The following is a 26,404-nucleotide window of genomic DNA, read 5'->3' as shown; positions in this document are numbered from 1 at the left end:
AGAGGCTGGATCCTGGAGACAGAGGTTAATTGGGAGAGTGGAGCGGAGGAGGGCAGCCCCACCCCCAGTCTATGCAATAATTTGCATCCAGCTTCTGCTGGGCTGAAAGTTGTAAGCTGCAACTTATATTATTTTTATTTTTTAAACGTTAAAGGCACTCCTACTCACCCTCCACCTTCTACCTGGAAGGCGCCAGGCAAACCTGGAGATTTCAAGTCAGGCCTTGAGGCTATGTCTCTGATGGCTGGATGCATGGGCATAGCCAGGGTTTTTGTTGGGGGAGGGAGCAAAACGTGGTTGGGGGAGCAGGACTTTTGTTAGGTCAGTTAATTAAGTATCCCTATTGTTTTACTTGATCAAGGGCCCAGCTACACCCATGGCTGAATGGATCCCCTGTGCTAAAATATGACGTAAATACCACTATTGGTTCCTTATCAAAAGAAGCGGCTATTCTTATGGATACCTTAAATATCCATAAGGGTGTAAGGAAAGCCTGGCTGCTGGATCAAGCCAAATGTGTGAAATACAATGCAGCAGAATGAAGGCAGTTCCGGAAATGCGCCCTCATGCTAAACTCTTTTCCATGCACGCTACTCCTTGTAGGAGAAGCAGACTGCAGTTGTACCAACCCCAGTGAAGGCTAACTGAACCTTAAGGTCCCATTGAAGATAAGTGTTAGGCAAAGCTGGCCCAAGACATTTCAGCACCTGAGGCAAACCACAAAATGGCACCCTCCCAACCTGCCAGGGAAGGAGTGAGTGAAGACCTACATCAGGAATGAAGAAAATAAAAGATCTACATTGGGAACAAGTGGGGAGTGTAACAGCAACAGTGGGCAACACATTCCTTGGAGGCCGGATCTGCTGCCCCTGGGGAACTTGCTGCCTCAGGTGGACACCTCACCTTGCCTCATGGCTGCTGATCCCTTATTTTCGAGGCTGCAGGTCCTTTATTTTCAAATCTGTAAGTTGACAGCTATGCCCGACGGGTGGGTCAGCCCTGACTTTAGTGCCATGGAGCAGGTTAAGAATGTCATTGCTGCTGGTTTGGCATTATATCCTCTGGGTTTTATTTATTTTATATTACATTATATTTCAAGCATTTTTATCCCACCCTCCATCCAAACGAGGCCCTCAGAGTGGCTTGCGGGTCACTGCAAACAAGACACAAAAGGGAAACTTGACTAGGGAGGGAAAATAGGCAAAGTCAAGTACGAGTTCTTTGTAACAAGTTTGTCTGAAGAGCGGTTCTTCTAATTACCAACTTTCTGGAAGGGTGGAAAAGATCAAGAAGAGAAGTGAAAAGCTGCTAGCACCTCATCTATTAAAGTCTGATGCAGTGCCTGACTACTCTTCAAGTAACCTCTCAACCTCTCTCTCTCTCTCTCTCTCTCTCACTCTCTCTCTCTCTCTCACACACACCCACACACCTGCTTAGGACCCTCACAACATTTCTGGCCGTGGGCCAAAAATCTGGATTCGTCCTTTTTAGAGGCTTCGACAAAATTCGTGATGGGTGGACCGATAAAGGAGACATGTGGCCATGTGGCCTAGTCCTCCAACCCTACGTCCATGGGTCTATTGGCAAGTGTGTGTGTGTGTGGTTGAGATTGAACGAGTTTCTTGCGCAAGAGTTAACTTGCTCTTTGTGGTTTCAAAGATGTTCTGAACGGGAAGTTGGGGTTTAGAGGCAAAGCTGAACTCACTTCCTGTTGGGCTCTGGGTGAGAACAGAAGCGTAGCAATTCTCGTGCCCCCACACTTTACTTCGGGCCCTGGGCCTCAGCAGTTTCCTCCCTGCACCCAGATCACACGTTTCGTTGCAGCAGTGCTGGCCAAAGGGTGCCTCTCCGCGCAGAACCTGGAAAAAATATTGGAGCGCATTGGCCTCTGGATAGCCTAGAGCCATTTTGTCACGGAGAGCTGATGGCACGGGGAGCAGCCATGGGTTTAAGGAAGCAGAAGGTCTCCACGGCGTCGGAGGGCCTTTGAACAGCTTCTGCAGAGAGAGGACAGGGGGCCCAATGAGCCCCCAGTGGCCTTGGGGGCAGAAGGAGACGAGAGCCACTGAAGGCTGAGCGCTCACACGCCTCGACACACATGTCGCTCGCCATGAAAGCCCGGCAGAAGGTGAAGCGGAAGGGACAGGCCAAGGATCGGGTCTTTGGGTGTGACCTAATAGAGCATCTGCAGTTATCTGGCCGGGATGGTAAGTGATTTGTCTTTTCGGAGGCCGGAAATGTCTTTACCTGGTAGCGTACAGCATCCATTGCCCCCAGTAGGAAATGGTTTGAGAAAAGGGGTCCTGCGCCTCAAGGGTGGCTCAGAACACCTTATTCGGCTTCAGTGGTCTCGGGCTGGGCGTCTAGAGGGGTCCCACCATCTCCTTCCTGGCTGGCTCCAAGCTCCACAAAGGCATTGAGAACTTTAACAAAGTGCTTTGTAAAACCTTTGCATTTGTGAGTAAGTTCTTGAAATTGTAAATGAGTGACATTGACTGTGACATTGACACCCCCAAAACAAAACAAAAACTTGGTTGTTTTTTATTTATTTGAAACATTTTCAAAACCACCCTTCATTCAATAGATTCCAGGACAATGTACAATGGCATATTATTATAATATATTATATATTGTAATTTTATTTTTCCTCCGAAGGAGTCCAGGGTGATGATATATGGTTATGCTATTATATTATATTATATTATATTATATTATATTATATTATATTATATTATATTATATTATATTATTATTACATTACATTATACAAGCACCTGAGCGGCTACAAAACTATTAATAACAGAAGCCATTAATCCTGGGGGAAAGCATAACTTAGAGATACAGCATCCGCTTTGCACGCCGAAGGACTCTGGTTCAATTCCCGGCATTTCCAGGCAGGATTGGGTTTGTCTCCCTTCTGAAATCCTGGAGAGACACTGCCAGTCAGTGTAGACAATACTGAAGTAGATGAATTGGGAGCTTGGCTCACTATGTACCTAACCAATTTAAAACACCTGGTCAAATTAAAAACGTCTTAATCTGGCACCAAAAAGATTGCAATGTCAGCACCTCCTTGGGGAGGGTATTCCAAACTTGGGGGTGGGGTATCATGGATTTGTTGGAACCCACACAGGAGACTCTGCTATGGGTATCTGTCTCCTGGTCCATCAGCAACACACACAAACACCCCCCCCCCACAAGCAGTACCAAGGGGGGGGGGAGTACCACCCAGCATGATTTTGTGCCCAGTTCTCATTTTTAAAAAATATATATGTATTATTTATCTAGAATATTCATGCCCTGGCAGGAGTGCCAGCTTGGCCTCGTGACTGTGGGTGCCCAGGGCCATGGGTGCCATGCAGCGTTCATGGCCCTGGCACTGAAAGTTGTGGGTGTCCGGCGCCTTCAAGGGGAATTTTGTGGGTGCTTGGGCACCCAGGGCCTCAGGGAGTTGGCAGCTATGTGCCCTGGCCTTTTAATTCAACCCCTCTTCCTCAGAAAAGAAATCACAGATCAGCTTCTAAAATGTTACTATAATAAAACATCAGAATATTTTTTTTAAAGGATCAGCATGAATGTAAAACTAAATAGTATAAAGCAAATGGTGTCTGAAGCATTTTCAGATTGTAAGAATGAATGGCCATGCTAATCTCAACATCCTTGTTCACTAAAAGCAGATACAAAGGGAGTTGTTTTAACCTGGTGCCTAAAGATAGAAGGTTTAACATCTTCCTACCTAGAATGTCTTCCCTAGAATGGCCTGGTGAGCCAAATGGGGTGGACTGGTGGGCCAAGAGTGGCTCATGGTGTAGAAATTGCCCACTTCTGTCTCAGTGCAGAGATGGACAGTCCTTTAGGTATCCTGGTCCCAAGGTGTGAAGGACTTTTAAAGCTCAGAGCCAGAATTTTGAATTGATCCCAGAAGCGGACCCAGAACGGACCAGAGCAGCTGGCCTGGCACTAGCAGACCCCCCCAACGATCCCTATTTTCCAGGGACAGTCTCGGATTTACAGAAGCTGTCCCCGTTTCTGATGTGATCCCAGAACGTCCCCACTTTTCCTAAGGATGTCCCTATTTTCATCGGATAAATATTGGAGGGTATGGTAGGACGTCCCTATCTTCATTGGAGAGTATGGAGTTATGTGAATCCCGACTCAAGAAGATACAACCTTTAGAAGACATCTGAAGGCAGCCCTGTATAGAGTTTTTTTTAAAAAAAAATTAACATTTTATTATGCTTTTATTTATGTTGGAGGCTGCCCAGAGTGCAACCAAGTCAGATGGGTGAGATATACCGTATTTTTTCATGTATATTTTGGGTTGTAGCTGGCATACCAGCTTAACCTGGGCAATGTAGGGATATAGGATACAGTCTTGGGGTTTATCCACACCTACCTTTCCTCCACTCTTTTCTTTTCTATATATAACTTTATTTATTTTGTTTCTCAAATTAACATTTTATACTCACATATCCAACATACATCATAAAATCAAGATTCCATAGAATCTCCTGGGCTTCCCTCCTCCCCTTTGTGGGTCCTATTGTTAGTCATTTCCTCCTGCATCTTTTATGATAATCCAAATCTTTTACATCTCCATTATATCCAAAATTCGCCATGAAACTACAAGTGGCATTCTAATTGTACTAACAATTTTAACTGTTTACTATGATTCTTCAGATAAATTATAAATTCCGCCATTCCTTATTAAAATTCTGGTCTTCTTGATTTCTGATTCTTCTGGTCATTTTTGCCATTTTGGCATAATCCAGCAATTTAATCCGCCATTCTTCTCTGGTCGGGACTTCTTTCCATCTCTGGGCCAATAACATCAGCACAGCCGTGGTCGCATACATAAATAATCTTTTCTGCTCCATTGGGATTTCGGCACCTAGAATTCCTAAAAGAAAGGCTTTGGGGATTTTTAAAGAATAAATTATTTTAAACATTAAAATGTTCTTCCACTCTTTTTCAGGCATGATTCACGCTTAAAGTTTCTAGGGCCAAGCATTTTCTATTTTGCCCCGGAGCTTTCCCTATGCAAACTTGCTCTTTAAAGCTCAATCAGAGGAAATGGCAAGCCATAGAAAACCCAGATGAATGTTTGCTGCGATTGAGAGCTAAAGAGTGGGTTTTCACAGGGAAAGTTTGGCGGGGGGGGGGGGGGGAGCTGGGAACGCCCAGACATGGAGCTTTTAAACACAGGCCTGTGCCTGGAAAGTGCAGTGCAAAATTTAAGTGTGGATAAGCCCTTATACTAACTGATTCAGAGCATAAGAACCTGTTGGATCAGGCCAATGGCCCATCTAGTCTCAGCATTTGGTTCTCACATTGGCCAACCAGATGCCTGTGAGAAACCAGTAAGTAGGATCTGAGCACATGTGCCCTCTCCCCTCCTGTGGTTTCCAGCGACTGGTCTTCAGAAGCATTATTCCCTCCCACCGACCGTGGAGGCACAGCACAGACATCTGAGCTAGTAGCCATCAATGGCCGTTCTCCATATGTTTTTTTCTAATCCTCTCTTAAATCCACCTGAATTGATGGTCATCACTTCCTCCTGTGGGAGCAAGTGTAAAGAAGTACCATATTTTTCAGTGTATAACGCGACCCCTCTTTTTTGGGACTCCAAATAAAGAAATCCCCTGTATGCACTATCCGTGTACAAACGACCCCCAATTTTAAACTTGAAAAAATAGGGGGGAAATGTAGTCTTATACACGGGAAAATACGGTACTTTCTTTTCTCTGATTCTTCCGACATTCTGCTTCATTGGGTGTCCACAGGCCCTAGTGTCATGGGAAATCTTTTCTGTATCCACTTTCTCCATGCCAGGTGTCATTTTATAAACCGTTGTCTTGTCGCCTCTCGCTTGTCTTTTCTCTAAGTGCTTGGTCCATCTAGCTCGGTGTTGCTTGCACGGACTGGCAGCAGCTCTCCAGGCAGAGGACATTCCCAGCCCTATTTGGAGGTGTCGGGGATTGAACCTGGGGCCTTCTGCGTGCAAAACAGATGCGCTACCCACTGAGCTATGGCAAAAGGGGCTCCGTACCAAAGAGACAATCTGTACCTCCAGTGTGTAAAAATGGATAAAAGGGTATAGACACCTGTTCTTTCAGACGGAGGGCAATCTCATCTAAAACAGGGCAGGCATCGTTCACCTGGCAGGTTAAAAAACCACCCTCAGCAGCACTGGGATCTCTATTGCATCACCTGGGATGAGGTTTTAGAAGCAAAAGGCAGCAAAGAAGCAAACCCCCAGTGGAAAACTCCACTCGAGTGTCTCTCTCTCTTTCTCTCTCTCTCTCTCTTTCTCATGCCTCTGAGACCTGTGAGCTGTCAGATCAGGGGCTGGTAGAGTATGAGACACACAGGAAGTGAGCTGTGGGGAGCAAGCGGTGTTCTTGTTTGAATTTGCAAGGGGAGGGGAAGGGAAGGGAGGTGGCTCGTGCAACTTCCTTGTTTTGCTGGTCCAGTTTTGGTGATTGCATCAATTAGGTGCTTGAGCAAGCGAAAGAAGACACAACAAGCAACAGTGGCAGAGCATGCCGGAGGCTGCTTACTTAATAATATTAGTAGTGCTATCATTACAGAGGTACCTCGGGTTACATACGCTTCAGGTTACAGACTCCGCTAACCCAGAAATAGTGCTTCAGGTTAAGTACTTTGCTTCAGGATGAGAACAGAAATTGTTCAGCACGGCAGCGGCAGGAGGCCCCATTAGCTAAAGTGGTGCTTCAGGTTAAGAACAGTTTCAGGTTAAGTACGGACCTCCGGAACGAATTAAGTACTTAACCCGAGGTACCACTGTATCATTATTTATTTATTGCATTTCTATTCCACCTTTCCCTCAAAGGGCTCATACAGTGATGGCCACCAACTTTGATGGTTTAAAAGAGGATCAGGCAGATTAATGGAGGAGAGGGTTATGGGTGGCTATTAGCCACAATGGCTCTGCTCAGCCTCCACAGTTGGAGGCAGCAATGCTTCTGAAGGTCAGTTGCTGGGAACCACAGGAGGGGGATAAGGCTCTTGTGCTTGGGTTCTGCTTGCAGATTTCTCTCAGGCATCCTGCTGGCCACTGTGGGAACAGGATGCTGGCCTAGATGGGGCCCCTTTGGCCTGATCCAGTAGGCTCTTCTTATACCCTTACGGCTTTTATATTGTCCTTCCCCTCCTCATTTCATCCCCACGACAACCCTGTGAGGTAGGTCAAGCTGAGAGGCAGTGACTGGCCCAAGGTCACCCAGTGAGCTTCAAAGCTGAGTGGGCATTTCCACCCCAATCGCTCCCAGGTCCTAGTCTAACCCTCTGCCCTAAATGCCTGCATACATTCCCAGAGCTTAGGTGGGAGAAAACTTGGAACAAAAACTCTTTAGTTGAAACTGGAAACTATAGAAAAACTAGACAGCAAGTGCCTCAAAAGGACATACAAAAATGCTGTAACCTTTCCAAAGTTAGGCAATCCTTGCCTAATATTTATGTGCCCATTTAATATGCAAGATCCCCAAGCATAAAATGTAGTAAGATAATTAGAACAAGAAAAAGAAAAATGCATATGCAACATTTGAAACAAAAAAATACAAAGATATACACAAGTAAAAATGGAGAAGCTACCAGTAAAACATTCAGTTAAATATCAGTAAGTCATCAGCTGTGTGCTCAGCCAGGTCAAATGGTCCCCTAAACCACCAAAGTCCTGGAGTTACTTTTCCGCAGGGAGCTTCAGTCTCCAATGCAGAAGGTATGAGTGCATTTTTCAGCCCAAGAAGAATTTGTAGGGAACTTTCAGCCCTTGTATGGAAAGTCCCAGGGGCCTCATGTTTGTGGTGGGCAGGACTGGAGGCATTAGTGGGCGCTGAAGAGCAGCTGTTATGGCTGCTGCGCCTGCATCTCTGACCCATCCTCTGAGGAGGAGGTGCAGGGGAGAGACACTGATGCAGAACATGTCCCTGTTTTCATCTGAGGAGTGTTGTGGGGTGTGGGATTCTGAGTCAGACCACTGGTCCATGCAACTCAGTACTGCCTACACTGACTGGCAGCGGCTCTCCAGAGTTTTAGACAGAGAGCCTTTTCCCAGCCTTGCTTGGACATGCCAGAGATTAAACCTGGCACAGGTTGCACTTAAAGCAGGTGTTCAACCGCTGAGCTGTGGCCCTTCCCTTTGTGCGTCTTCCCATTACCTATTAGTATTGGTATTGTTATTATCTTCATTAACATACTGCCCTCCCTCTCAGCAGAGCCCAAGGCAGTGAGCAGCATAATAACCGGTGTACAACAATTGTACGCCATAATTTTACTGCCTCCGGGCATGCCCAAATTCACGTGAGGCCTTTCCATTGTTTGATCTCCATACCAAGAAAAGCTTCACTTGCTAAGTCTCTGCACTGCTGTTAAAGGCAGAGGAGCAGGGCACATTAAAACAGGTGGCAACCACAGCTGAATACAGCTCGTCTCTCCCACCCAGCACCCAACATTTTTATCACCTCTGCAAAGCAAAGCAAGTTTGCACAAAAGCTTTTGGGGAGCAGCTCTTGTCCGTGTGGGAGAAGCAGACCCCTGCTCTTGTTCTCCCAGGCTCCTGCAGGCCCTCTCTAGCAGAAGGACGGGATAGGGTTTACACCGGGGGTGGTGTGCTCTTGAGCAAGCTCCCTTTATGTCATGACATGCTCTAATCTAGTCCTCTGGGCGCTGCATGTGGGCCACTGTCAGGGTTTATACAACCGCTCCGCTTTTCGGGAAAGCGTTCAAGGAAGAGCGATAGGAGGTGTGTAATGAGCACAATTAGATGGTATCTGTTAATGACAGGGCTGCTTTTGGAACACCTGGGCTGCTGCTTCGCAATCCGGGGACAATCAGCAGGAGCAGATCTCCCAAAGACAAGGTGTCACTTTTCTAGGCACGCATACCTGAGATGGACCTTGCCGGTTACATTAACAGGGCGGAGCTGCCAGGATGGAGCCCGTAGATTCCTAGAAAGCTCAAACCCTGCAGCAACCTCACAGATGAAAATAAGGGCCTGCTTGAAACCTCCATACCTTCCGTGGCATTACCAGAGTCTCTAAAACTGAAGTTTTCAAATTCAGCAACTCCCCTATGAGGAAAGGTTGCAGCGTTTGGGGGCTTTTGAGTTTTGGAGAAGGGGGGGGGGAGAAGTGACTTGTTGGAAGTTTATAAAATTTTGCACGGCATGAGGAAAGCTTTCCTCCCTCTCTCATAACACTGGAACTCGTGGACATCTGAGGAAGGGGAATGCTGGAAGATTCAGGACAGAGAAAAGGAAGTCTTTCACACAGAAGAAGAAGAAGAGTTTGGATTTGATATCCCGCCTTTCACTCCCTTTAAGGAGTCTCAAAGCGGCTAACATTCTCCTTCCTCCCCCACAACAAACACTCTGTGAGGTGAGTGGGGCTGAGAGACTTCAGAGAAGTGTGACTGGCCCAAGGTCACCCAGCAGCTGCATGTGGAGGAGCAGGGAATCGAACCCGGTTCACCAGATTACGCGACTACCGCTCTTAACCACTACACCACACTGGCTTAAACTGTGGAGTTTGTTCCCGAAAGATGTAGTGATGGCCACGTATGGCTTTAAAAGAGGATTGGACAAATTCGTGGAGGAGAAAACTGCTGATTGCCACTAGACATGAAGGCGATGTTCTGCCTCCACAACTGGAAGTGGTAATGCTTCTGAAAAGCAGTAGCTGAAAATGAGAGGAGAGGAGAGTGTGCTTGGGCTCTGGTCCTGCTAGTGGCATCTGGTTGGCCACTGTGAAAACAGGATGCTGGACTAGGTGGACCCTGGGTCTGATCTTGCAGGGCTCTTCTTATGTTATTTTGTTCCTCCTGTCTGCTGTATCCATTGACTCTGTAGTAGCCTTGACATTCAATTGATCTAATAGCCAGTAGAATAATTGTTGTTTTGATTAAAGATGCATTGGGATGGCTCTTTTGGTTATCGGTGCATGTTATCAATGGTCCAAAAAGTACCATGCACACAGATTTAGAGGCAGATGCCCTCTTTGTTGTTGTTTAGTCATTTAGTCGTGTCCGACTCTTCGTGACCCCATGGACCAGAGCACGCCAGGCACTTCTGTCCTCCACTGCCTCCCGCAGTTTGATCAAACTCATGCTGGTAGCTTCAAGAACACCATCCAACCATCTCATCCTCTGTCGTCCCCTTCTCCTTGTGCCCTCCATCTTTCCCAACATCAGGGTCTTTTCTAGGGAGTCTTCTCTTCTCATGAGGTGGCCAAAGTATTGGAGCCTCAGCTTCACGATCAGTCCTTCCAATGAGCACTCAGGGCTGATTTCCTTAAGAATGGATACGTTTGATCTTCTTGCAGTCCATGGGACTCTCAAGAGTCTCCTCCAGCACCATAATTCAAAAGCCCTCTAGCTGCATGAAATTAGGGATGAGTTGAGCAGCTCACCCATACATCCTTTTGTGCCGTGTTTCAATCTAGACACAGGTCCAGGCTTTTCCAGAGTTTATTGTGAGGAAAGTGCTTTGAAAGTGGTAGCTCTGTGAGGTGAATAGAGGCCTTCTAACCACTGTCAGAGCCTTTAACAAACTACAGATCCCAGGATTCTTTGGGGGGGAGCCATGACATGTTCATAATGGTGTCAGAGTGCTTTCAATGTATGGTATGGCTTTGGCCCAGGTGGAAAGGAGGAGGGTAAGTGAGAGAGACAGTTTGTGAACATGGCCTTTGTTTATTCCTGAATGAGGCAGGGCACATGTTGCTGGGGAAGAAATAGTGGGGAAGGCCCTATCTGCAGTGGAGCATAGCCTCTGGACATCCCTGAGGGATAAACAGCAGAGAACCTTGTTGTGGTACCTTAAAGACATATCAAGGTATTATTCCAAGAGCTTTCCTGAGATAAAGTCCATTGCAACAGATCCCTGAAGTAATAATCTTCACTTGTAAGTACAGTTGCCTTGCAACCTATACGAGGGTTGTGTTTTGGAGACAGTGTGCAAAGAAACCCTTTTAAAAACTGTAAAAAAGACTCTCTGACCACCTCTGCACTCTCTCCAAAGGTTGCTACAGATTCTCTCTGCCCCTCTGAACACAGAGGTGGAAGGAGGGCAGCAAAAAGTGGGGAAGGGCTGTGGCCTTTACATCTAGAATATGTCATTTATTGGAAGCGCATTCTTAAAAACTGCTATACCGTAACTTAGCTGAGAGCTTCAGTTCTCCTTCTGTGTGCATTTTGCTTCCTGTCTCTGCTTCGGAAATGAAATCACCCAGCGACTCCACCCAGACATCTACCCTTGATGAGAGAGAGAGAGAGAGAGAGAGAGAGAGAGAGAGAGGGAGAGAGGGAGAGAGAGTGTCTCCACACTTGCCCATTACACATCAGATCTATTTTGTTTCCCTATTAAGTGTCGATCTTGACATTAGAGGCCCAGCGGACAATGTTAGCTGGGTTCCAAGCATCTCCAGGCCTGCCCATCTCTGACACTAGAATGGACTTCTGATTCATTCGAGGTCCCCGTAAAAAAGCAAACACAAGCAAGTTTTCAGTTGGTTTGTATACTGGTACCTTCCCTACTTCATGAAGGAGCTATTTCAGATACACATAGGCCACTTCCTCCAGCTGCTCAACGGAGCTATGTTGTTTAAAACCACATGATATAAAATCAGCGTGATAACAAAATCATGAAACAAAAGTGCAAACAATCATGTTTTAAAACAGCCCTGAATCTACTAAATCAATCTGCTTGCAAATCCCCCTGCCGCAAAAATAAAGAAGTCCCAACAGAAAAGAGTAAAAGGCAGGCTTCTTGCCTCACACATAGTTCGCCTCTTTCCGATTTATATCCTCACAACAAACTTGTGAGAGACTGCGAATAAGCTAAAGGCCGCCCAGTGAGCTTCATGGCCAAATGGGGATTTGAACCTTGGTCTCCCAGGTCCTAGTCTGACTCTCTAACCACTGCACCACACTGGCTATATTACCCTTTCTGTCAGGGATTTGGAGATTTTAAAAAACTGTTCAATCTTATTTTTGGTCGGTAAACCCAAATCAACTGGTGAATATTTAGACGGGGTGTGGGTTAGGTTGTTGCTACTTAGCCCTGCAATGGACTCCCCCCAAAGAATTCTGGGAACTGTAGTTGCCCCTCAGAGACTTACAATTCCCAGTGTCGTTAACAGCGCCCAGAATTCTTTGGGGGGAAAGTCATGTGTTTTGGATGTGCTTCAAATGTATGGTGTAGAGCTGCCCTGTGGCTGTTCAGAATGGAGGTCCTATTGGTGGTGGGCCCCAGGAGGCCCCATGGCCAGCACTGCTGGGTGGGGATGATGCCAGCCCTCCCGGGACCACAGCAGACTGCCCTTCAGGGTGATTTTGGCCATCTGTCAAGAGGCACCACCATTCCCCAGGCTGACTCTCAACCCTTTCCCAGTTCCTCAGGTTCTGAAGAGCTGCACGGAGTTTGTGGAGCAGCACGGAATCGTGGACGGGATCTACCGGCTGTCAGGAGTCTCCTCAAACATCCAGAAGCTGAGGTAAAAGCCAGCTGGCATTATTCATGTGTGGAACCCACTGCCGGAAGATGTAGTACTGAAGTTGCCATCTTAGATGGCTTTCAAAAAAGGATTTTTTGGAAATTTATGGAGGAAGAGGAGCAGGGGGTATCAAGTGATGGCTGTAAGCTGTGATCCATAAATGGAACCTCCCTGCCCAAAAGCAGCCTACCTGGAATAACAGCTTAAGAATCCCTGACACATTGCCATCCAACCGCCAACAATGGATAATCTACCACCTTCTGAGGGAGTCCAATCCATTGTCTTACAGCTCTCGCCATCAGAAAGCTCTTCCTAATATTTAGCCGGGATCTCCTTTCTGGTCATTTGAATCCATTGGTTTGGGTCCTGCTCTCTGGAGCAGCAGAAAGCAAGCTTGCTCCATCTCCCCCGTAACAGGCCTTCAGATAGTCCAGATCTTCAGGTGTTACTATATATTCCATTGCCTTTCTCCTTCCTCCCCTTTTCCTGGCCCTTTGCAGGTTGGAATTTGACAACGACCGGGGCTCCCCTGACCTCAACAAAGACTTGTACCTCCAGGACATCCACTGCGTGAGCTCGCTCTGCAAGGCCTACTTCAGGGAGCTGCCCAACCCGCTCCTCACCTATCAGCTCTATGATAAGTTTGCCGTGAGTATGGCTGACCCAGGGCATATTTCGCACTAAGGGCCTTCACTCTAGGGCAGGCCAAAGGCCGCATTCTCTTCTGCGGAACCGTTCAAAAGCCATATGCCAATAGTGGGTGGGGCCAAGGGCAGATATGGGCAGGGCAACAGATTTAAATTTCAGCTTTGAACAGTAGGCTAGCTTCTACACCCACCCACCTCTGCCTCAAGCAAGAGTCATGGAATTACAGTGTTGGAAGGGACTCCAAGAGCCATCTAGTCCTACCCCCCTTCCCTGAAAGTCATTAACAGAGGTCAAGGACAGATTCCAGCCAGGCAGAAGGAGGCAAAGCAGGGCCAGTGAGGGATGTGGCTTGGGAGAGGAGATGTGGCCTAGGGAGATTCCAGAGGGCCAGACAGAGAGTCCTGAAGGGCCGCATTCAGGCCCCCGAGTGTGAGGATCCCTGTTCCCTGCCCTAATACATATAAAGTGTTGCTTTGTTGTGCTCACCAATACAGCAGTTTCCAAGGTTCATCCGCTTTCAATGTGCATTGGATGTGCTTTAAATATACGGTGTGGATCTGCCCTAATTGTGTATAGATTTGCATGCTACTCATTGAATCATCAAATTGTAGAGTTGGAAGGAACCCAAAGGCTCATCTAGTCCAACCCCCTGCAATGCAATGGCAACTGTGGCTCAGGTCTGGCAGATGACTGTACCCGGTATCCAAAACTATTTGCTTTCAACGTTTGGTATTGCATGGCAGGGTGGAAGGCATGCTGTGGAATTGAGCAAACAAAATGGTGAATTGAGTGCCTCTTTCCTCTCTCCCACGTCTCCCAGGATGCTGTGGCCATCCAGATGGAGGAGGGTCGGCTGGAAAAGATCAAGGATGTGCTGAAGGAACTCCCAGCGCCCCACTACAGGTACCTGCAAGGGCCAAAAAGCCCTTTTTCTGGCTCAATCCTCATAGCGTCTTTTGGTCTCGCACATGTGTGAGAGCTCGGGACATAAAAAGGAGTGTCCTGATTTTTGTCCCCCTGTAGATTGCTGAATGCTAGTATGGCTGGTAAGGAGATTTCACAGTCCGGTTCCTATTGATGGATGCTGGTGGTTGTGATTTCTCGTTCAGTTGACCCTCACTCTGTGTCCCCCCCCCCCCATATTTGTTTTGGCTTTGCATCCACCACAAGGACCTTGGAGTTCCTGATGAAGCATCTAGTTCACATGGCCTCTTTCAGCTCCGAGACCAACATGCATGTACGGAACCTGGCCATCGTCTGGGCTCCCAACCTGCTCAGGTGAGACATAGCAGCTTTTATCAAACAGGTTCAGTTCTTGGTGAACCACCATTGACAGCAACTTTGTTTAAGGCCTGGCAAAGGGGAATTGGACTGAAACAAAGGCAAATTTGGAAAACTAGATTTCTGAACAAGGAGGAAGAAGACTGGCCTGACAATCAGGAGATTCTTGCTCAACAAACAAGTGTCAGCAAGACCCACCACACCCACTCCCAACCTGTGCACCTCTGCTTCATTAGGCTTCACCCCCTCTCTCTCTCTTCTCAGGTCCAAGGACATTGAGTCGTGTGGCTTCAACGGCACAGCAGCCTTCATGGAGGTCCGCGTCCAGTCCATTGTGGTGGAGTTTATCCTCACCCACGTGGATCAGATTTTCAACAATGTCCCTCTCTGTGGTAGGTCTTTATGTGTGACAGACGAATAGCATAGAATTATAGAAATGTAGAGTTGGAACTTCTTGTAGTGCCCTCCATTGCAATACCCCTCCATACACGTTCAGTACATGGGCCTCGAGGGGAGATGGGGGGCACTTCAGCAGCCCTAATGAACTTCCCAAAGAGCTTTCAAAATCTGAGGACCTCCCGAGGGAGGTTGTGGTGACAGCATGTGGTTTGTTTATTTAATTTATTTATTGGATTTATACCCCAACTTTCTTCCCATGGAGCTCAAGGTGTTGTACAAAGTTCTCCTCTCCCTCATTTAATTCCCACAACAACCCTGTGAGGAATGTTAGGCTGAGAGTCAGTGACTGGTCCACAGTCACCCAGTGAGCTTCATGGCCTAGTAGGGAGATTTAAACCCTGATCTCCCAAGTATAGTGGTACCTCAGAAGTTGAAAAGAATCTGTTAGGGAAGTCTAATTGATTTCCAAAACATTCAGAAACCAAGGCACAGCTGCTGATTGGCTGCAGGAAGCTCCTGCAGCCAATCGGAAGCGGCATTGGACATTCAGGTTCCAAAGAATGTTTAGAAACCAGAACACTCACTTCCGGGTTTGCGGCGTTTGACTTGCACGGCATTCGGGATCCAAGGTACAACTGTACTAGTCCAATACTCTTTAACCACTCTACCACACTGTCTCTCCTGCACTAAACTAGCTCTCTGGCTTTATTCCTGCGCTCTTAATTTTCTGATGATGCTGTTTTTCTCCACTACTTCTATAGCCGGGAGCCGTGAATCTCTCAGGAAGTCCCTTCTCCTTGCGAGCTCACCGGTGACCTTTGGCGACGACAAATACTCCTTTTCCTGCAATATCCCAGCTGCGCTGAACCAGGGGGATGGCCCACCGCAGATGCGACCCTACCACACCATCATCGAACTCACCGACAACAAGTACACACCTCCCTTCCCTCTCTTTCCCCTTCCCATGGTCACTTCTGTATTTGCCTGCTGAGAATTTCCAGATTCTAGTTACAAAGGATGGCATCAGATGCCCATTTTGCAAAGCGACTACAACCCAAGGGCATGAAGCCCATCTTGCTGGCTGGGCTGCAGAGAAAAAGGCACATCCCTACCTATGTGGTGGTGTTGTCCCCAGACTGTGCAGCGTTGGTCACAGATATTCCAGACCCCTTCATCCCCCAGCAAACTGCACAATTGCCCCTGGCCCTGATGATTTTATCTGGTGTTGTTTTTCTTGCATGAATGAGAATAGTAAATCCGTGCACAGAGATTTGTTGATGCTTATTTTAGCTGCAGCCAGACAGGAAACCCCTTTCCCTCTGCCCTCACTTCTGAGGACTTAGAGAGTCCTAAGGATCCCATTGAAAGTGGCTCCAGACACATGATGACCGTCCTACATGCAAAATTTATAACCTCCATTCCAATTCTTCACAGAAGAAAAGGATCCCTTAAAGCAAAGAAATGGAAGTCAATTTTCAACCTCGGCCGATCCAGCCATGATGCCAAACGCAAGTTGAACAAGCCGGAGGACAAAGGTAAAAGGCTTAATGCTAAAGCTCACTGTAACTGTTCAAGAGGACTAAGAGTTAAGTGTGCCACATATATGGCCTGAAAGTGGGTCTTTCTGTCACTAACTCATTGATTATTTTCCCCAACAAAAGCGCCAAGTGCTGAATTATAGTGCAGATCAATGGTTCCCACAAAATTTTGAGCCACTGTACCTTTGGTTCTATACACTCATCCCCAGTGCCCCCTGCCCTATAAAACGGTTGTTCAGAATAGAAGGACTATAATAACACAATAAAATTCAAAACAGTAACAATTAATTGCACATTTAATTCAAAATGCAATAAAAACTATTTCGTTTAATTAATTCAACAAAATGGATAAACTCGATACAGTGATAGCAGCTTTTCAGAGTCTGATAGTCGTTTACACTTCTAGTCACCCCTTTTCCTCCAGGGCGCAGAACCAACCACTTTGGTTGTAAATTCCCCCAGAGCTTTATTAAAGAGCTTTATTAAATATATGGGACCATGATATATGAGACAACTTTTTCTCTAAAGGATTAATTATCTGGATGTTGACTGCTAGAATCTCTGTTAACAAAACAATGGAAGACACTAAAAGATTTAAGCTTAGCACTATGGTACAGTATAAAAAAAATCTCCTGAATATTTATGTGCAATGTGGTGGGACTTTATATCTTATGTTTCATCTGCTAACATGCAAGACTCTTCACCAACATCAAAAATATAAATTTGGATTGATGGGAAAGGTCAGAAACCAGGAAGATCAAGTATTCTTAAAAGATTGGAATAACTTTGTAATATATTTAAAAGACCGCTGTAAACAGTTGAAATCATTGGCAGGTGACAATTCTATTAAAGATAAATACCCACTTTTTGTATGCATCCCTTCTGCGGTTCTTTTGGTTTGTTATGTTGATGTTGCTTCTTTTATTTTGTTGCCTGTAAAAGGAAAAAATATATACTATTAAAATTCAACTGAAAAAAAGGGTTTTTTGAGGCCTGGATTTGGTTGCCTCAACCCTGCCTTTCTGTTCCAGATGACAAAATGGGAAAGATGCGTCTGCGGCCGGCCAAAAGCATGGATTCCCTCAGCTCCATGCCATGTGCCAGTGATGGTAGGTGCAGAAATCTCTGGAGTTGTTTACATTCGCTGCTGAGGGGCTGTCTGGCTTTTGCCCCACTTCTATTCCTCCTGGAGCATAGAGATGGAGGAGACAGAAGGACTTGGGTGTTTCACCAAATCTTGGAAGGACTTTAATCCTAATAATTTGGATTGCTGGTATTCAAGGGTTTGGCAGATTGCCCTTCTTGAAAAGGTATCTCCTTAAACTAAAAGTATCTAAAGGGCAGAACTCAATTTTTTTGGATATATGATGTGATTTTTTATACAAATGTTGAGGCACATTGGCATAGTCAAAATCTAGCTCATTTAATACTATATAGAACCTTTATTCTCCATAATGATGGAATTCACAGATGGATAATACTTTTATTTTCATATACCCTTACTATTTGTACAGGAAATCTTTTTATGAGTTAATACTTAATTATCCATTTGGAGCTGTGCCGTATCTTTGTACTTTTGTCCTTCCAGGCTGTGACCCTTTACAATTTAAGTATCAGATCCTTTGCTTTCTTTCTTTATGTTATGTTTGCACTTTTTTTTGGTTGACAAATCAATAAATAATATTAATTTTTTAAAACCCAGCAGTGTACCTATTCAGAGTAATCTCATAGGAAATTCATCACAATATTAAGGCTACTGGAAGGCAACCTTGGAAAAGGTTTGGGGCCCAGGCATGAGGCCCTGTCTTTTGGGACCCTCTTTGATCCAGCATTTTTCCTTTGGGTGCAGATGACATTCAGCTGGGGAGGAAAATCTCCCAGAAGCAGCTCACTCTGTGCCGTGAGAGTTTTGATGGCCCGGCTTCTCTCGATAACAGTTTCCTGCTGTCGGAGTCTGACGAGTATACGGAGAGGCCCAAGGCCGAAGAAGCACAAGGCGAGTCAGAGGGCGAAGCCACTGCCAAGTCGGAGCCCACCACTCCGAAAGCCAGCAGGTCCAGCCTTGTTGGGGTGGCCCCTCAAGGGAGATCCCCCAAAACTGGGCGGAATCGTGCGGAGAAGTGTGCCGGCGTCCACATCTCTGGGCCTTTCTCTGTTACGGTCCCGTTCCACATCACTTCCAACCTCACTTTGTCCCGGCTAACCCGGGGGCTCGAGTGCCCTGCCCTGAGCCACTGTGCCCTGGAGAAGGACCCTTCTGAGACCTCTGAGGCCAAAGAGGATGAGCCTTCTAAGCAGAAAGAAACTGAGGAGAAGCTGGTGCCCGACCTCACAAACAAGGAAGCCACTGAAGGTAAGTATCTCCCCACCATTTCTTCCATCTACAAGTTGCCTTGGTGGTATAGACCAGAGGTGTGGAACCATTTTTGGCTCCATGGGCCAGATCCTTATCAGAACTGGCCCCTGAGCCAAATTTGACAGCATTCTCCCTGCCCCCTAAAATCTTCATTTTACCAGGCAGGGGTCTATGCAAGCCCCCTACTTGAATCAGGAAAAAGTATGCGTGGAATCCTGCAGGATTGAACCTATGCCCATCAGCTGAAGATCAGCTGTCACGAGTGGTGTCAGCTGATAGGCAGGTGAGTGTGGTTTGAGCCAAGATGGGCCTGCAGGCTAGAGGTTCTCTACTCCTGGTGGCACTTGGGCCTTGCTGCCAGATTCCCCAGTTTGTGCCCACTGGCGTATTACACAGCTGCATGAAGAACCATCTTCTCTTGCATGAAACCTGCCCATTCCTTAACATCACCTTTTTGAGGCTCTGCCCCAGATGCCCCCAGTTTCAGAAGTTAAGCAGATGACAGCAGGTGAAAGGGACTTTTCAGTGCTTTTACCCTTCTTGACTTGGGAACCGACCCTACTTACAGTTCTTACGTATTCCCAAAATAATACAGCTGAACACCTGAAATGTGACATATTTAATCAACTAGAGGAATCTTACCTGATTACCTATATGAATCTTCATTGATTCATCAAATAAATCTGCAAAAATGTGTATATAATAAATAGAATGGATTGTATTCAACTAAGCTCTACACATAATAAAAGTACTGGGCAAATGTTAACCATGTCCACTAATTGCTACTTTGAGTATGGCTAACATGGGATGCAACCCAATAGTTCTAACTTACTAACTTACTTTATTTTTAAGTGATGCAGACTAGGGTCAGAGCAAGAACCCTTTTCTCTCACAGGGGAGGGAGGTGCTGTTTTTTCTTCTTCCTAAGATTGCGTTCACCATCTGCAGTTTTCCTAAATACTTGCATTACAAAGAACTTGGGGCTCACCAAGGAGCTAGTCCCTGTCACAAAGAACTGACTTGCTCTTTGCTTCTTCTTCTTCTTCTTTTGCTTCGCCTTATTGAAACAGATGCAAAGGCAGGAGGCCTGTCTGATTCGGAAGAAAACCAGATGTCTTTGGAGGTCCAGGACTCCTTCTCTTTCCTGGACAGCCAAGATGCCTGGCTGGGTGAAAGCATGGATGGAGACCAGCCCCGGAAGAGCACCAGCATAGCGCCTGGTTTTGCAGGCAGTGGTGTGGACAGTTCCCCACTCACGGAGGACGACATGAGCAGTGGGTTCATGAATGAGATGATAGGAGGCGGGATGCAGGTGAGGTCCATGACTATGTCACCCAAAATCTTTACCTAGTTAAAAAGGCAGGTGCTCTTCCACCCCATCCTTGAGTCTCTGTCCTAGCAGGAGCTGCACATCAGCTCCTACCTGACCATTTTGGCAGCTCCAAGGTAGGAAGGAGTCCTTTGGAGCTAGACAGCTCCTACAATCTCCATAAGCAGGTACACACAACAATGCATAGAGCTCTGTGGGGGCGGGGATCCATTAATATAAAATTATGCTGCAGAAATAAAGTGCAGCATAGGGGTTGACCCTTTTATACATATTAAGTATGTTTTTGGCATATAATCTTGCATATAATGGATGGGGCTGTTTTTTAAAGACAATACACAAGTGTGTTAAAAGACGTAAACAAGTGCTCAGCAGCAGAGGTGATCCAAAGTGAGCAAAGCCCAGGACAGATAAAACAAAGGACTTCTTCAGGCAGTGCATAAACTATGGAACTCCCTCCCACAGGAGGCAGTGATGGCCACCAACTTGGATGGCTTGGAAAGAGGATTGGACAAAATTCATGGCTATGCTTCACCTCCAGGGTCAGAGGCAGCAAAGCTTCTGAATACCAGTTGCTGGAGGCCACAGGAGGGGAGCGGGTTCTTATGCCTGGGTCCTGCTCAGGGGCTTCACAGTGAGACATCTAGTTGGCCACTGTGAGAACAGGGTGATGGGCTAAGTGGACCATTATTATCATGATTCAGCAGGGCTCTTCTTAAATGGATTGGAGCCGCCAAACATTCATTCATTCATTCTTTATTTATTTCTTTATTTATTTCATAAAATTTATATATTGATAGTAGGAAAAAAATCTCAAAGCAGTTTACAAACAAGATAAAACAATGAAATTACAACTAAAAATTTACAAGTGTAATTTAAAACATACAGAAAATTAAAGCCACTGTAGAGTAAACTAAAACACATTAAAACTCATACAAATTCCACCCATAAATCCCCTTAAAACCCGGTACAGTAGTTGGATTTGGGCACATGGTGTGTTGTATTGGTTTGGGGTTTTGCTGCCCTGGGCTTTTTTTGGAAGGGAGGGCAGGAGAGAAACGTAATGAATAAAGAAACAGGCAGTTTCTTATGCTCCCTTCAGCCCCAGTCAACACAGGCCTGGGGCTGGTGGGAGTTGTAGTTCAAAGCGCCTTGCTGTCTGGTACCTAAACATATGGAGAAAGGGAGGTTGTTCTGTGTGTTTGCTATATTCATTATTTTTAAAAGGGTAACTCAGAAAAAGAAAGACGTGTGTGTTTGAACCAAAGAGGAGCCTTATTTAAAACTCTTTTCGTTCTCTACCTCCAGCTGGAGATGTTTTCGGCTGTTTCACCACTAGATTACCTGTCCATTGAGGAGTGTATGAACGAGCACTCGGAAGAGGAAGATGACCAATATTATCTGGCTGTGGGATGTTCAGATGGCGATGAGGTTTCGAAGGAGGTTGACAGTGAAGAGGTCTACTTGAGTGCTTTTGATGACCTTAGCCCCTTAGCTGGCAAATTACAGCATTTCCAGCAGCCAGATGAAGACCAGGCTCTTGATGACACCTGTCTTCCGAGGAACACGTTGGACGATCAGCCCTTCAGTCTGGCTGGACAGCCCTCACCTGAAGACCCAGACAGCTCCCATCTCTTTGAAGTTGGCAGGGAACCGCTCCTGGCTGGCCCTCCAGTTCACGACTTCAGGTTAGACAATTCCCAGCTGGATCCAGCTTCCGCCAATCCATCTGAAGAAGAGTTGCAGGCCTTCCTGGATTCTGGTAGTGATTTCAGTCAGTTGGAAACACTCATGAAGGCTGAAGCTGAGACCACCCAGGTAGATCCTGACTTGCCAGCGTTGCAGATGGAAGGCATAAACGCCAGAGGTGAAGATGACCTGCTCCTAGGAACAGGGTGCTTGATGCATGCCAAATGCCCTGATGAAATTCCAGAAAACCCTGTGCAAAGATCTTCGTTTCAAGAGAATCAAAACCATGCAGCCCAACCGAGCCTTGAAAATGAGTGGGAACGACACAATGAATTAGGCATTGAGCAGGTTGCAAGATGTCCTTGCAGCCCCAGCATGGAGGTAGATGGATCTACCTTGGAGGTGGATGGATTGTATGACTGGCACCCAGACTACGAGTTCCCATTTCAAGAGCCAGAGCAGCTACAGAGGGGAGAGACTGCTCTTCATCCTCAGGCAGCAGAAGTTCTTTCACCCCTGAATGGCTCCACTTTGCACAGCGCTCCACTTTCCTCTTTGCTGGACAATTGCTCTGAAAATGCTTCTTCCGAGACGTCTCCAATGCTTGCGCCGAGTCTTGAGCTAGATGCTCCACCTGAGAGAGCCTCTCCTGGTGGCTCCTCGCCTGACAATTCCAATGGGTCTGAAGCCTCGTCGCTCGGGGCCCCTTCTCTGCAGGGCTGCCCAGAAAGTCCTCCACAGACACCACCACATTCAATGCCGGCGAAAGCCTCCGATGCCCTCAAGCACGACCTCTCTGACGGAAGCGTCTCCATGAGGTTGACCTCGCATGCCATCAGAGTGCAGCAGGCGAAATCTTTCCCGGTCGTGCCTCCGAAACCCCAGTTTGCCAAGATCCCTCCGTCCTTAATGCCAATATCTCCAACCAAGGAAGCCTCCCTCATGTGGTGCAGCCCACCTGTCCCAGAAAAGAACTGTAGAAACGGGATAAAAGAGGGGCCCAGCGAAGGCTCTCTGCGCAGGCCCCTTCGCCCAGCCAGCCTGGACGTACATTGCAGCACCCCAGATAGCACTGAAAATGTAAAAACTCCCCTGGCTTCTTCCAAGCTGCCCACCTCTCCAGGTTACTGTCTTGGCGATTCAGGGGCCCTCCGGAAGCAGCGGAATTCCATGCCTGTGAGTTTAGAGAAATATGACAGAGATTACGAGAGCAGAGGAGCAGACGCGGTCCCAAAGCTACTGCACTCCCCACTGGACAAATGCAGCCTTTGGCCCAAGAGCAGTGATGAGCTCCCTAATACAAAGTGCTCTCTGCTAGAAAGTTTGGATAAACACAGCAGCAGCACTACCACCGCCAGGGGTGAAGAAGGGAAGGATGAGCCCTCCCAAAAGCAACTTCCGGCGCCTCTATTGCTCGGTGAGGCTGGTGGGGCTGCTCCCCAGAAGCAGAGATGGGCAAGCTGGCGCAACGGGAACAGCATGTCGTTCGACGAGGCCGTCGCTCTTGCCAAGGAGAGACACGTGGGCCAGGCCCCAGTGAGGAGGATGCAGACCTACTGTTTTGGAGATGTGGAGGGGCTGTATGGCCCTCCCAGAACAGAGAAGCCACCCCCGAACCCCAAGCCCGCCCTGAAGCCTCTGGGGCAGCGGCCCCTGAGACCCCTGTCCTGCGCAGGCACAGCCGCAGATGCCTTTGTCCCGGGGAAGCCGCTTCTTGCTCCAGCGTTGCCTGACATCATCCCAGAAGGCCAACTCTCTCCAAGCCTGGAAGCTCTGTCCCTTCCTCAGGATCTCCCGCCAAGGAGAAAACTGAGCTTGACAAAGGCAGGGCGACGTGCGTCCAACTCAGAAGAGGTGCTTTTAGCAGCACAGCAGGAGCGGAGGTGATTCGCTTTGGCAGCTGGTTCCCAAATCTGGCCTTCAACTGTGCTGCCTGGTGCTGCTGTGACCTTGGGACTTCTGCACTGATGTGGCACCTCCCCACCCACCCAATCAGGACACAAAGGACTGAAGAAGAGTCTTGCTGGAACAAACCAACCTTAGCTAAGAATCATCTGCTTCAAGCAGAGATCAGCCAGAAGTCCACAAGCAGGGCCTGAGAAAGCAAGAGCTGCAGGAGCTGCACCCACGGGTGATACAACATGTCACGTGGGTGCTGCAAATTGGGGTAGCTGCTCAGATTTGAGTCCTGTGCGGTAGGTAGGGTGGTAGATAGCGATGTAGGATAAATGCTATTGTGAGTGAGTAGGCTTAAATCGATGCGACGGAAATTAAGAGAAAAGAAAAGAAATACTGTAAGTTTACCATTCTGAAATGTGTGTATCTTCTGTGCAGGCAGGCATCCCCTTAACTATTAATACATATTGGATGGTTGCATATAAAGCTCCACTTTAATCAGTCTTAGCTTCTCCCAAAGAATTCTGGGAAGCGTAGTTTGTTACGGGTGCTGAACGTTGTTAGGAGGCCTCTATTCCCCTCACAGCAGTACAATTCCCAGAGTACCCTGTGAGGAGGGAATGCCAGTAAAAGAACTCTAGCCTTGGGTGGGAATAGGGGATTCTCCTAACAGCACCCTTAACGACTACAGCCATGTTCTGTTGAAAACTGTATCATGGTGCTTTAAATGTATGGTGTGAATGAGGCCGAAGTAGAACTGTTATATAGCCTACATCCCACTCGGATTTTACCCTGAAGGCCTGAATGTACTTATAGATGCAAGAGACAAATTTCTGTTTAGCTCTCTCTTTAAACATGGAAGGATACTGAGCGAGATCACTGCCTTGAAGGTTGAGGCTGTCATAATATTTTGCATACTTATTTGGAAGGAAGTCCCGCTCAGCAATGCGAGACTTACTTCTAAGTACAGTATAAACATACATAGGATTTTGCATGTAGACACGCGCATGGGATCATGTATGTACCTAGAGGCTCTCAAACGTCCCAGAAGCAATGAGTGACAGTTATGAGACAAAACATTGTTTCTCCACTATGAATTGGAAAATAAATGTCCATGCTGTTTGGCTGGTAGTAATGAATATTTGTACATGGCTACCACGATGCTGCACTCAAAAATTTGCAGAACGTAATATGGGGACACAAGATCGCCCACATGGGCTTTGTGGATGACAGAATATCCTGGATCCTGGTACTTGGGGTGGCTTGTTAGTCCAGCCTTTGCCAACCTGGGGCCCTCCAGATGTTTTGGACTATAGCTCCCATCAGCCCCAGCCAGCACATGGACACATGGTGGCTGGGGCTGATAGGAACTGTAGTCCAGAAATATCTGGAGATCTCTAGATTGGCAATACCTGTGTTAGTCCCTCTTTCCAGTAGAGAGCCCAAAGGAATATTGTTGCATGAACTTTATTCACTAGCCCAAAATCAGTAATGGTTTATCTCAGAAGTCCAGATGTCTTGCCTCGTGATTCTCTTTTACACAGGAAAAAAAAGCAACAGTCTTTAACTCAATGCATTTTCATATTCAGATGTTAAGTGCAGACTATACTCGGTTTGTGTGTATTAAATTCAGAAAGCAGAGCATTTGAAAAACACTTATTGTGTCTGTGAAACTGTTTATTGACCCCGCTTAGGAATGGCTTAAGCGGCCTGTTGGGTGACTAAAGTGTAAAAAAGATAGCAGGAAATTTATGTGGCTAGCCAAATAGTACTAAGATTAGCATACCAGCAGAGAAAAACCTGTCGTGATTTGTATATGGAGAGTGGAAAAGGGGGCAGATTGGTCACTGGTGTGAGAATGGGAGTGTTACAAAGACTGAGTTGCTCCCATTTTTCAAATGCTGTAAAGTGTGTGGGGTTTGTCTACAACTAACTGGTGACACTTCCTCATAGCAGGTTAGTGTAGACTTAGGTCATATCCACACCATACATTTAAAGCACAATTAACACACATGACTTTCCCCCCGGAAACTCCTGGGGATTGTAGTTTACCCCTCACAGAGCTACAATTCTCAGCACTCTTAACAAACCACACTTCCCAGGATTCTTTGGGAGAAGCCATATGCTTTAAATGTGCATTAAGTGTATGGTGTGGGTGTGACCTTGGTGCTGCCCGTGCAGGTTTAGTGGTAGAGTCCAAAAGATTTCCGTCATTAAAACGCCATCCCATATGTGTTAAGCAACGCTTTTCTTTGTGGCTTCTTCAGCTATTCTTCAATAGCCATTGATATTTGTTGACACTCATGAAATTGTTAAAAATAGCTGCATGAACGCCAATGAAAAAAGGTTGCAATAAATCTTCAGGATCTTGTGATACCTAAACCATACCTCAACATTTGAGACAATTTGATCTAGTGGAATCATTACTACTAGATCTACTGTGGACGTTTGGAACAAAAAAATAATAATCCTTCCAGTAGCACCTTATAGACCAACTAAGTTTGTTATTGGTATGAGCTTTCATGTGCATGCACACTTCTTCAGACACACTGAAACAGAAGTCACCAGACCCTTATATATAGTGAGAGGGTGGGGAAGAGTATTACTCAGAAGGGTGGTAGGAATGGGTGATTGGTTGATAAGTGTGGTTAACCTGTTGACGACTGTTAACGACTGCAATTGGTCTTACAGGAATAAGCAAGGGGTGAGATGGCTAAAAATAGCTGTATCATGTATAATGAAATAAGAATCCAATGTC

General features: G+C 46.6%; 1 protein-coding gene and 1 long non-coding RNA gene across 3 annotated transcripts in view; one reads left to right on the top strand and one right to left on the bottom strand.

Annotated features, from left to right (window-relative positions):
• The first annotated feature begins 1,699 nt into the window (after positions 1–1,699).
• ARHGAP30 (Rho GTPase activating protein 30) lies at positions 1,700–25,301 on the top strand. Of its 2 annotated transcripts, none has more exons than XM_083416380.1 (12): positions 1,700–2,207; positions 12,410–12,512; positions 13,013–13,160; positions 13,981–14,063; positions 14,331–14,438; positions 14,706–14,833; positions 15,602–15,770; positions 16,275–16,375; positions 17,410–17,487; positions 18,228–18,731; positions 19,805–20,046; positions 21,370–25,301. In XM_083416380.1, exons 1-12 carry the CDS (start codon positions 2,099–2,101, stop codon positions 23,635–23,637), a joined length of 4,041 nt encoding a protein of 1,346 aa, XP_083272506.1. In that variant the 5' UTR covers positions 1,700–2,098; the 3' UTR covers positions 23,638–25,301. The 2 variants fall into 2 exon arrangements, with proteins under 2 accessions (XP_083272506.1, XP_083272507.1); XM_083416381.1 differs by having other exon boundaries at positions 1,704–2,207; positions 16,278–16,375.
• The window catches only part of LOC310665974, an 11,637-nt gene continuing 2,486 nt past the window's right edge, over positions 17,254–26,404 (bottom strand). The window contains exon 2 of the long non-coding RNA XR_014505733.1: positions 17,254–17,311. This is a non-coding gene — a long non-coding RNA (uncharacterized lncRNA). The remainder of the gene's footprint in view (positions 17,312–26,404) is intronic.

Source organism: Podarcis tiliguerta, assembly GCF_965153285.1.
Source record: "Podarcis tiliguerta genome assembly, chromosome: 16".
NCBI classification, from domain to species: Eukaryota; Metazoa; Chordata; class Lepidosauria; order Squamata; family Lacertidae; genus Podarcis; species Podarcis tiliguerta.
This window is presented reverse-complemented; position numbering and strand designations above follow the sequence as displayed.